This window comes from Argentina silus (assembly GCF_951799395.1).
Source record: "Argentina silus genome assembly, chromosome: 2".
In the NCBI taxonomy this organism is placed as follows: Eukaryota; Metazoa; Chordata; class Actinopteri; order Argentiniformes; family Argentinidae; genus Argentina; species Argentina silus.
Genome location: NC_139656.1, coordinates 16003905 through 16016981, shown reverse-complemented (window position 1 = coordinate 16016981; position 13077 = coordinate 16003905). Strand labels below are relative to the sequence as shown.

The 13077-nt window shown below is 41.4% G+C and overlaps 1 protein-coding gene across 5 annotated transcripts in view; it reads right to left on the bottom strand.

Moving 5' to 3' along the window:
• LOC310801031 (muscarinic acetylcholine receptor M4-like) overlaps positions 1-13077 on the bottom strand; it is a gene marked incomplete at both ends in the record, with an annotated part of 96216 nt that overhangs the window by 78150 nt on the left and 4989 nt on the right. For 2 of the 5 annotated variants that reach the window (XM_083664972.1, XM_083664973.1), the window contains 2 exons: positions 1000-1182; positions 4119-4205. In XM_083664972.1, coding sequence (XP_083521098.1) covers positions 1000-1182; positions 4119-4205 — 270 coding nt within the window. The remainder of the gene's footprint in view (positions 1-999; positions 1183-4118; positions 4206-13077) is intronic. The other 3 variants (XM_083664974.1, XM_083664976.1, XM_083664971.1) reach the window with 2 other exon arrangements.

Below are 13077 nucleotides of genomic sequence, written 5' to 3'. Positions count from 1 at the left end.
GAGGCACTTCAAGACAGACAAAACACTAAAATTTTTTCCAGTGGGCTCAGATGTTCACAAAAACAAAATTGAAAATCTAACGGCCTCCTATGAGCAGAGAAGAGTCACTATGGTTAGATTTTGCTCCGCACAAGAGAAGGCTACAGCAGCCACTCTCCGTGTAACATGGATCCTTGCTAAAAAAAGAAGAGGCCTTTTACAGACTCGGCGACAGTGAGAGAGTGCATGTTAGCTACTGTGAGGAAGTGATCACAGATGACAAGGTGGGAAATCAGGTGATGTCGTTGATTAAAAACATTAAAAACATAAGGGCCAGCTTCAATTGCAGCTTACAGCACATATGAAATTCCTACAATTGATGAAAATTGATTGAAGAAGTCTTCTTCTTCTTCTCCATTCAAACATCAGCTGACCTGAGGCAGGCTCTGTGTGAATTTTGGACTGAGCATGTTAATGGAAAGCAATTCACAAACGAGATTGGCATTTTTTCTTCTAAATATGTTTGGATCAACGTACACGTGTGAATCCAGCTTCTCTCACATGAACACTATTAAAATAAACACTCAACACATGACAAATTAACACCTTCATCATTGCCCTGAGAATTGCCCTGACTTCATATGAACCGAACATTTCTGCTCTTGTCCAATCAAAGAATTGCCATTTCTCTCAATAGAACGGAAAAAGATGTGTGCTTTGTTCATATGTAAGTGAGAAAAAATGTATTGAAAAGAAAGACAACTATGCACTTATATAGGCCTAATCATAAATACTTAATTTAAGGGAATGTATTGTATTAGGCCTAATTAAAGATATTTGTATATGTTTTACAAGTGTATACAGTTATTGGGAAGAATAGCGCATGCATGTAAAAAATGTCTGGCCCCACTGCAAATAACATTTTCAAAATCTGGCCCTTAAAAATATAGTTGAATAGCTCTGGTGTCATCAACTCAAGGGAGTTCAAAACAGGCATAGGATTAGTAGGAGACAACTCACTCAAACTCCTCGAAGTCCACCTCATTGTTGTCAATGGTGGGGGATGGATTGCCTCCTGGGCTGTCAGAGGTGGAGGAAAGAGGCCGCAGCCGGCTCTGGTATCGCATGGAGCGCTGACGGATGCTGTCCCGCCGAGATAAGTACTGAATCATTCTCTGGGCGTAATATGCAGCAGGAGATAACCTGAGAACACAGTGAGGATACACACTAAGTACATTGTGATCAGATAACTAAAGAGCACTGGCCCGTGAAAACAGAGCAAATGCCAGGAAAACCTGAAGACATACACTCTTCACACCGTATTAAATTGAACCCCACATCTGGTAAAGGTAGAGCAGGCTTCTTGAAAAGCAAAGGCAACATCCCTGGCTCTTTCATGGCTCAGCTCTCTGGGCCATAGTACAACGTGGATCAAGTACTGAGTGATCCTGGTGGATAAGCCTTGAAGCTGCACAGGAGTACCGGAGCGCTTAACCTGCATGGAGAGGGCAGCAATAAAACAGAATACTCCCCATGTAGACAGAGCTCTGAATAAATGGTCAGTTAACACCCAGTGATTTAAGACCACATTGGTTGTACGTTTGAGCTGCTGACAGCAGTGACTGACAGACAACCCTCTCCTCTGGGGTCTGGGGCAGCTAATGTAGACAATCCATAAACAGACAAAGTCCATCCAAAAGGACATCTGATATGACCAAAAATATATTTCTTCATCCTCCATCAACACAATTATCATCAGTGAAATTGTGCACACAACCCAGTAATAAAAGCCTTCACATTGAGCTTATTACCAGGGCTCAATACAAAGGATTTGGTTTGGTATTTGGATCTGGTTCCTTGGAGTGATATCCTGCTGTATCATAAATGTGTTTATATGTCTGGATAATTCTTTGAATTATCAAATGGGTTAGGGAAAAAACATGTGGAGCGAAATTAATCCAAAAGTTATTTCAATGATATTCAATCCTGTAACCAACATGCCAGAGGGTTGGCAATTGGATTACAATATGAATGCTTGATTGGAAATGAGTAGTGTGGAGAAAAAAAATCAACTCCTAGCAAGTAAAAAACTGGGTCTCAATTGACTCCACAAATTAGTTTGTCACATTCCTCTGAAGCTTTATGAACTAATCTAGTGTGACATGGGTAAAATGACCCCTATGAGGAAAGTAGGTTCGACTTCAGGACACAATATCTTTTCTCTGGAGGAACCAACACCCACAATCATCTAGAGGTGAGAAGAGAACTGTAGTGTCCATGAATGTCTATAAGGTCTGCTCGAGAGCAAAGGCCATCAAAGAGACTGTCCAGCTCTGAAACAGGTTAACAGCATTTATCTGAGTTTGGGCACTATCTCCTTGTTACGTAGCTCTTCCTAGGCAGCCCAACTGGCAAATGATGAATGATGAGTCTATATGGTCCTGGTATTAACTTCTATTCTCACAAGGTTAAATTGAAGTAATTTTCATTGTACTTCCCTGGAAAGGCCTTTCTTGCAACTGGCCAGAAAAGGATCCATGTAAAGGATAATTTCTTGGAGCAGGTTCAGTTTTACCTCTAGAGGTAGCTAGATATAGCAGTGTGCATGCATTGTTAAGGAGAGTCGCCTGCATGGAAGGCTATTTTCATGACCAAAGCTTATATTGGAGATGTTTGTAACACTTCCTCTACCTTACACGTCCATCTTTGAAGATCTTCACTGGATGAAGAACTAGAGTTGGTGTTAAACAAAAGGCTGTGGACAAGAGTGAAAGTTCTATGACTACATAAAGATTTAAACATAGGAAATCATTGCACCCAAGCAGCATATTCAGTCTTATCAAGAAAGGGAGAGAATAAAGAATCATGACCGAGAGAGTGGGTGTCATCCACACTGCCATAGAGGGTACTGGAAGTTAACAAGTCAACACAACAGACGACAGAATGTGAGAAGTAAATTTAATTGACCACTCTCTCCCAAAAGTACTGTACCATCAACTAATGATACACTCCAGGGCCTGGTGTTGATTTCCAATATTGCACCTTTGTTACTGAGCAGGACAGTGCTGTCCCTTGGTATAACCAATGTGAAAGGACTAGGCTCCACCTTGGACATCACAAGGTTGCCACTGATGGGGCTCTGTTGGCAGTTGATCCCACAGGCACTAACAAGAGCCTCCAGACACACCATATCCCATGTAATTCAACACTCTTCACCAATGCCTTGTCAACCAAGTAGAAAATACAAGAAACACATACAGTGGTAATAACTTCAAAAACTCCATCATAAGTTCATGAAACATAGGTGTAGGCCTGCGGTGTAGAGATGGTGTACTAAAGTGACTCTCCAGGTAAAAAGAGTTATTTACTCTTCTAAATATAACCATTCACCATTCCATGTATGGCAGTGATAACACCATCTCAAAGGACTGTTGTTCACGCATGTGTAAGTATAGGTCTATCGAAAACACCTGTTATACTGGCTCTCCCAACATGGTGGAAACACTGTTGTTAAAGGCAGTGACCTTCAACAGTACTTAATGCAAGCAACCAATGTTCACAATTATATACTAATGTACTGGTATACAGTGCCCTCCGTAAATATTGGGACAGTGAAGCATTTCTTCTTTTGGCTATACACTGCAAATGTTTGGATTTGAAATCAAGCAATTACTATGAGGATAAAGTATATATTCTCAGCTTGAATTTTATGGTATTTGTGTATATATTGGTTTCACCATTTAGAAATGACAACACTTTTTATACATAGTCCCCCTATTTCATCTCATAGTAATTGTTTTATTTAAAATCCAAACTTCTGAAGTATAGAGCCAAAAGAAGAACAAATGCTTCACTGTCCCAATACTTGTATTTTGTTTGTTTTACACTACATTGCCTGGGCAGAACACAAGCAGATTATATCCTACACCACATGAGACTGCTATGTGTATTTGCTGTCATGTCTGAAGCTGTTAAGAGTTAGTGTTGCATCGATGTGTTTGACTGCCAGCAGTGGAAATCAGTGAAAATATTCTTGAATCACATTTGTAAATCATGAATCACATAACTTGTAACTTTGCTTTCGTTCAACATCAATTTGCAGTATATCTATAGCCTAAAGCAGATGCCAAGCCACTCACCTGGCAGGATCTGGATAAATGGGATGGTCTCGGGAGCCAGATATGTCATATCGAGACAGTGACATTAGAGATGACTCAAGAAGCCTCCTAGTAAAGACACAGGACAAAAAATTGTAAGAGCAGACAAACCAAACAGCTTCACACAAGTAAAAAGCTATCTATGTGACTGATTCACACATTAAAGACAAACTAATTGTCAACCCTTCTCTCACAACTTGTTTAGAAAACGAATGGCTCTCTGACAAGAGTTAGCATGTAATTACAATATTGGATGCCTTCCCTTCATTGACAATCTAATACAAATGTCCTATAGCCCTTGCTAATAAACACCAATGTTCAGGGATAGGTGATTTGGAGGCACAATTTAGGAGGAGAGTGATCCACAGTGACTGAACAGCACAATCTATAATGTTTGACAGTGCCAATAAACAATGTGAAATGCTCTGAACCTTTATTAAGACCAATACCATGAAACATTTCATTTCACAATTTGTAATCCAACTGTTCAGACTTGTTATTTTTGGTCAACACCAACACCACTGTCTACCATGGGCATGGCTCACTACAGTATTAAACATGTTCTATGTTGACTGGTTATAACAATTTAGTTTGACAGATATGTTAATGTGGCAGAACATGCATTTCCCGTCCTCCTGTCATGATCCTTGCCCCAGGAGTCACGTAACAATGTGCTCATTACTGTGAGGGATACAATATACTGCAATAAAGCTTTCTTTCTTTTCTTGTGACTGATTTTTTCCCAGCCTGCCATGGTTTAATCACCATTTTAGTCATTAAAAATGATTCAACTCATTCAATTCCTAAAGGACGTTAGTTTTTTTTTGTATTTTTCCTTATTGGCTTTGATGAAAGTTTGGTAACGAATAAATATAGCCTAGCTAAACATTTACAGGGTGATTTTCAAAGAAACTTAAAAGCTGACATACGTGCATTTTCCTGCTCCCACCTATGTATTGAGAAGCTATTTTCAAAGATCTTTCTATGCTGCATTTGTGTGCGGAGGTGAAGGCAAAAGAAAATAACCGGTGCACCTCACTCAAATCATTTTACTGTCACTTGGAAGGGGGAAAGCCACGTCAGAAAACGTAACCTCAAATGAAATCACGCAATTGCTAGACTGAACAATTGTAACGAAAGATTGACCTCAAAGTAGGAAAATTAGTGTGTCATCAAAAGAGAAAATCTGGGAAAGAGTCACCAACTCAATAATTGTTATCTCCTATGAGCCTATGAACAAATAAAAAATAAAGGTTGCTGATTCAAAATGAAGAGCTAAAAATAAATATTCAATACGCTCCATGAAAGCGGGACCGGAGGAGAGTGAAACACTGAACCAATGCGAGGGAAAGGATTTACAACTCGTGAACCAAGTGGGCAGCGATGGCCTGGGTATGGAGGGGTCACTCAAAATCCAGATAAATAATAAGAGCCACCTATAATATGTTTGTTATTTTCATTTAACATCATATGGTTTGGACCCTTTAGTTGATTATAGGCTTGATATGTTATTTAGTTTTTAAGATGAACCTTCACCATTTACTCAGCACACCAGTGATGAGTCCAAACCATTCCTCCTGTGCTCCTTTGCCAACTGTCTAAAAACCAAAAGCTAATTTTACTGCATCAAAGATTGCTATAAAACATAATGCTGTAGATAACAAAATCAAGCAGTTGATTGAGACGGTCGTCAATGGAATGCTAAGCATTGGAAAAGCTCTGGTCCCAATCCCCAATGCTAAATCCAGAATGGCTGTGATTGCAAAATCACATCTATTTTCTTGATACTTGACACTACTCATTGGTAGCATCTAAAGCATCTACAAAACTGTAACAAGTCCTATATATTCTATTTTCTGGGTAGCATCATTGTCTGGGGATAATTGAAATGCCATTTTGGTGTATGGTGCGCCACATCCTACCCTGGAACAACATTTCCAGGGGTGTATGTGCATACGTCTTTTTGAAAATTGAGGCGGGAGGTGCACAAATTGTATTTGCATATTTTGTGAAGATGACACACCCTCTGCGTGCCAGGTGCTGGAGTAGTACAGAGGTACTTGCGCACCATATCGTCACTTTTGAAAATTTGCCAAGACCTCAGATTACGCTTGCGTATCTGCTTACTCCCGCTTGAAAATCACCCTGTTCATTCTGAGAACCAGGCATTTGAAAAGTAAAAAATTCAGGTGGCCTAAGAAAGGGTTCAATACAGAAAGGTTGGCAAATGTCGAGAGAAATCTATTTGCCCTTAGAGCAAATGTAATCGGTGTGACGCTGCCACAAATCATTATTGCTTCCTCGCTCACAACCTCACACAAGACTCTTGCGTCCTCTATATTGCCAACAAACATTACCGCCCTCCGAAACATGTTAACCAGCTATAGCACAATAAAAACTAGTGAAACATTTAAAAAAGTTATCCTTTTTAGATAAAACTATATTATATATTATTAGTCACCAAATACCTGACTAGAACCCACTGTTTTGCAATGAAGGTTTACAGCAGACACAACAGCACCCTCTAGGGTGGCTCCATGGTGTAGCCTGAGGAAAGCTATTTTCCGTCCTCCTGTGGCTACATTCAATTCAATACAAAACCTAGGAGGCTTGTGGTTCTCACCCCCTTCCATAGACTTACAGAGTAATTTCCGATGTCCTCCAACCTATCAGAGCTCTTGCAGTATGAACTAACATGTTGTCCATCAAATCAAAGGATCAGAGAATGAAGTAGGCTACTGGAAGCATAAGCTACAGCACTGCAGTGCACAAAGTGTGGTGAGTAGTTGACTGAAAGAGAGAGAGAGAGAAAGACAAAGGTTGAACAGTTTTTAAGAAATTAGTTTCTTCAAAAATAAAGGAGAAGGAGCAGAACGAGAGAGAGCTAGCTATTTTCATATTATTTTTTTAGTTCTAATGCAAGCAACCAATCTTTCACTTAATTTAGCCTACTCAACAACCTGACTCGGAGAGGAATGCTTTTTATGTAAGCTATCCAACATGGCAACTTGTTATTAATGTATCGTCACCGGGGCCCACCGGTGTAACTGCTTTCGTTGTTGCTTTCCGTAATTGTAAACACTGATTGGAATTGTAGGTTACGTGCCTTAGTTCTAGTTTCTTAACTATCGCTAATATGGTGACGATGACGTATTTTGTGTAGCAGTTATGGTATGAAGGTTTGGCTTGGAGAGGTTTTTGTACCTAGTTACAGAGAGCTGTTGTGCACTGAAGTTCCCAACCAAAGGGAAAATTTGAGAGGAAGAGAGCGTGTGAATGACAGAAGGAATTACAACAAGCAAAGTGTTGATGCTGTAGCGTATGTGGCTGCTATGAAAGTGAACCGTGTGTGTGGATGATCAGATCAGTTAGATCAAAGATTTTTTTTTATAATTAGATGGTTGCGTGGTTTGAAATCCAATGGTAGCCATTGTCCCCCGAAAGCAATTCCGTGTGCCCACCCCAGAAACTAGGAGAGGTTTGTTAGTGATAGGTTTCATATTTTGTAATATCAATGAGTGAAAGTAGCTGGATAACGAAGTGCAAGTAAGTGGGAAGATATTTTAAATTGTGTCAAATGTTTTTGATAATGCATATAGGCAATTATTCACGAGGGCAGAGGACCTTGTCAGACTGTGCGTAGCAGTCACTCTCCTTAAAAAAAACAACAACATATATTTTAACATATAGATAGACTAACATATTTTGTCATGTGCGCAGTGCCGTCACTAGATGTTTTTTTGTCCAGCCCTGAACCTTTTTGATGGTCCATAAAGAGCAACAGAAGAGTAGATAATGAAGAGATACACCAGAAGAACAGATAGACAAAGTAGACAGTAACAAACAGGAACCTGAGACAACAATGGACAAGACACAGAGGCTGTGTTCCAATTCATTTGGATAGTCCTGACACAGGGTGAATCTGCCCAGGGAACTATGTAGGGAGATTTTTATTTCGTTCCAAATGCCCCGCTGCATCATCAAATTGTGACACAAGTGACATGTATTTCAGTTACCCACACACAATAGAGAAGTAAACAAAAGTTATGTGCCGTAAATGTTACACACCTACAGTATGTAGTACGTTAGCTGCTACTGAGTTATTGGCTAGCCAGCTAACCTTAACATGATAGCCCTATTTATGTACGTCACCTAATATCAAAACTGTTTTATTTAATGCACAAATTAGGTGCACAATTTCAGGTGAAATACAGACAGTAAAAAAGTTAAACATGATTTATAAAGAATTTGCAGGTGAGGTGAAAGAGCCTGTGAAATTACTATTAAAAAGGTAGAGACAGCAACATAGAATATTAACTGACAGCAACAGAAGAGATCAGACAAGAGAGACAGCAACAGCCGACACAGGGGAAGCGATGGAGAGAGGCAGAGGAGGGGTGAGCACACAGCAGACTTACAGTTAAAGCTGCTCTCTGGATTCCAATTACACTGTGTGTGTGTGTGTGTGTGTGTGAGAGTGAGAGTGAGAGTGAGAGAGAGAGAGAGAGAGAGAGAGAGAGAGAGAGATAAAGAAAGAGTAAGAGTGTAGGGTTGGGTGGTATACATTTTTTCATACCGTTATACCGCCTTCAAATTTTACCCGGGTATACGGTATAACCACGAAAAATAACGTTGCATGGGGCTGGCGGGAGCCGTCTTTGCTCCATATATTTAATCTACATTGAAAAACTGAATTATTTATGTGGTGACTGCTATACTGTATAACATTTAGCCTAAACAATAATTTAAACTTTACATCCCGATCACAGCTTGACAAACTAAACTAAACAGTTGGATAGCAGGTATGCCAAAATGGAGGGTTAACGACATGTATGGTATCAGAGGATGCCATTTCAACGGCACTTCACTCCGCCCTGTCCCACCTCGACAAGACTAACTCTTATGTGAGAATGCTGTTTATTGACTTCAGCTCAGCATTCAACACCATCATCCCCTCCAAACTGATCTCCAAACTCAGGCAACTGGGCATCAACCCCTCCCTCTGCAACTGGATTCTAGACTTCCTGACCAACAGGCCGCAGTCTGTTAGGCTTCACAACCACACCTCCGCAACCCTCACCCTGAACACCGGCATTCCACAAGGCTGTGTGCTGAGCCCCCTCCTTTACTCCCTCTTCACCTACGACTGCACACCTGTACATGGCTCAAACACCATTGTTAAGTTTGCAGACGACACAACGGTGATCGGTCTCATCAGCAACAACGATGAGTCGGCCTACAGGGAGGAGGTCCAGCACCTAACAGTGTGGTGCAACAACAATAACCTGGCTCTCAACACCAAGAAGACCAAAGAACTCATTGTGGACTTCAGGAAGTCTAAAGCTGGCGCACACACCCCCATCCTCATCAACGGGACTGAGGTGGAGCGAGTCACCAGCTTCAAGTTTCTGGGTGTCCACATCTCTGAGGACCTCTCCTGGACCCTCAACACCTCCACCCTGATAAAGAAGGCTCACCAGCGTCTCTTCTTCCTGAGGAGACTAAAGAAGGTCCATCTATCTCCTCAGATCCTGGTGAACTTCTACCGCTGCACCATCGAGAGTATCCTTACCAACTGTGTCACAGTATGGTATGGCAACTGCTCGGCATCGGACCGGAAAGCACTGCAGAGGGTGGTGAAAACTGCCCAACGCATCACCGGTTCCTCACTCCCCTCCATCGAGGCTGTCCAGGGCAAACGATGCTTGCGTAAGGCACGCAGCATCGTCAAGGACATCTCTCACCCCAACCATAGACTTTTCACCCCACTCCCCTCCGGGAGGCGCTACAGGTCTCTCCGCACCCAAACCAGTAGGTTCAGAGGCAGCTTCTTCCCTGCGGCTGTCACCCTGCTGAACACGAACACTACACCTACCTGACAACCTACTACCCCCGCAACCCCCCCCCCCCCCCCCCCCCCCCCACCCGGACAATTGCACTATTGCACTATTACTCCCCTCCCCTGCTCTTACTCAATACCACTGCTCTTCTGTACATACCTGTCCATACTGTTCATACTGTTCATAATGCACATAATGCACATATCCTATATTTTCTTTAATACTACTGCACATACTGTACATACTTGTTTATACGGCATTCCATATTTATATTTATTCTGCATCTACCTCATGTTACTGTTAATACATATATACTGCTAGACTGCATTACCCATACAGCTCATATGCTGCTACACTGCTCATACTGTAACTATTTATTCTGCTATAATGCTACTGCTACTCACATACTGCTATACTGCACTGCTATATTATACTGCTTATATTATACTATATTATACTGCACTACTACTGATCACATATTGCACTACCTGTAAATACTGTTCATTGCACTTTCTGCTATTTTGCACTTCTGGTTAGACGCTAACTGCATTTCGTTGTCTCTGTACTTGTACTCTGCACAATGACAATAAAGTTGAATCTAATCTAATCTAATCTAATCATGTCAGTGAATAGCTGTTTGAACCCAACAGCAGCAATTGATACAGACAGATATCCCATCCATGCAGCTGTTAATGGGTGTTTCAGTTTGAGGTGTGAGTGTAGATTAGTTCCCATTAGTGTTCCCATCTCTGGATACCATATTACCGTTATACCGCCCAACCCTAGTGTGAGGGTAATTGGGTCATTGTGGGATTCTTTAAGCAGTTTGTCTCATTGGACAGGTCGGTGTCTATGCTGGAAGTTGTTGAGGGGTATAGAGGTTTTTGGCAATACACTGTAAATGTTTATGTTCCAAAGTAGAGACCCGCACTGTAATATTTAGTACTGGCAGTGTCTGTTGTGGCAGGTGGGAAGGTGCAAGTTACCTCACAATAAAATGTCTTGTATTGTATCTTTTTACAAAATTCTTAGTACTGTACATCTAATCTCTCAATGTTCATCTCAAAGTGAACATGCACCCCTCTCGGCTAAGCCCCTAGCCTTGCGTAGCCATACCTCCAAATCACTTTGTTCCCACGCCTCTTTTGGAGGTCTGGAAAGTTTTAGATGAGTCATAATGGCTTGGATTGGATTGAACTGGACGGAGCGATGGCAGAATGTGCTTGCAATTTCATTGGATGCTACATTCCAAGAACCCTCCCCCCAAATGCCCGTAGAATGGCTGCTTGTTGTTATGTGGCTGTTTTTTTCCGACTGGATAAGACTAATTTGCAGTGAGTTGTTGTCTATGCTAGCTTGCAACATTGAAGAAAATGGAAGAAAACCTGAAGGAAAAACGGAATTGAGTTTTTCTGGAGCTCCGTCCAAGTAAGGTATTTGATTGGTTTAATGTGTCGCGAGGCGTCATTTTGCAAAGGATTCCCCCAGCGCTTCGGCTTTCCGAACTAGGGAAGCCTGGTCTCAATGAGGTTACAATGTTTGCTGGGCTTACTGTAGAGATGCCCCTGCCTGTGCGGCAAAGAGATCGTAAGACCCTAGACATAACACACGTTAAGCTAAAACCAATAAGGACAATGTGCAAACAGTAGTAAGTATCGAGTAAAGCACCAATGTTCACAGCCTTCATATTGTTCTCCAGCATTGAAAAAACAGCGCAGTCCTTATTATTCCACAGACTGAGAACGGAAATGAACCCTCTGGCTCCTCCGATCTCTGTGATTAGATGCATGCAAGAGTGTGCAAGGTGGTACTGAATGAGTCAGAAATTCCTGTATGATGCCCTGGCTGGGTATGTAACAACCTAAACCTACCAATGTTACATTGAGCTGGGTGAATGGAATATAAATGCAGTCATCCAATATGCTATATTAGAAATAAGGCCATACTCATAAACAAATATTGTCTTCCCTAATCTTGAATGGCACCAGCCGCCACTGATTCTTATACATCTTAATTTGAGTGTGAACTCAATCTGTGAGACTGGAATCTGAAAGAGGGGTGAACAAAATGTAATGTTGGTTGTTTGCTTTCCAGGCGCTTTTTGACGGCCGGCAGATTAGAGCCAATGCTTTGGCCTTGTGTCAGACAAAGTAGAGCAGCACCCTTGGGATGCTGAAGAGGAGAGCTCTCCACTCAACAAGCTCCAGCATTAGATAATGAGAGGAGTTGGGCAGGAGGGGCTCTGGAAACTTCACATTTCACAGTTTCACAAGTTCACAACACTGCCCTTGAAACATACACTAATTGCAACCTTCCAGGACACAGGGGATGACTGGGATTGAGGCGAGACAAAGAAAGAGAAAGAGAGAGAGAAAAATAATTATTGTTTTTGTTGTCAATGACTGTGGTGAAATGTTATGCAGATACTGTATCATGCCATTTGAGATTTCATTTTCCCAAAGAGATAGTATAGGCCTACCCCATCTGAGCTGATGTAAAATAGACATCATAATTGTGTAGCTGCCGTTGGCCACAGTCATTGGGGCATGTAGAGCAGAGGAGCCTATTCTACTCTATTCAATTAAGACTAAAAAAAGGCTCCAGAACATAAGCCCTGGAAAAATAGTCTATGCTTTTTATAGGCTAGGCGTCTTTGTGGCTTGTATTGATTTTACAGCACAATAATGTTGTATAACACCAAACCCAACCCCTAATATGCAACATCACTATTTCCTCAAGTTGTCACCGGTAGTTGCTTGCCTGACAATCATCTGGCTTTATCTAGTCGATACCACACTGCCACCAAGTGGAACACTGAGGATTCATCAACCTTGTTCACCTCAAAACCACCACAAAACAAAAGTGTCATTTACAATCCAAAGACCTCACAGAGACACAGTATAATGTTCATTCATTTGGTCTATCGATAACATAATAAATAAATACTACACTTAACAAAAAAAACATTAGGGAGGTTAACCTGGAGGTTAACCTGTTAACGGTAAGACATGTCTACAGGTTAATAGAGGCCAAAGCCTGGTCATACCACTGAGCAGTTCACAAGCAAGCCAAGTTGCTCTATTGCTGCCAAGTCTAGGTAA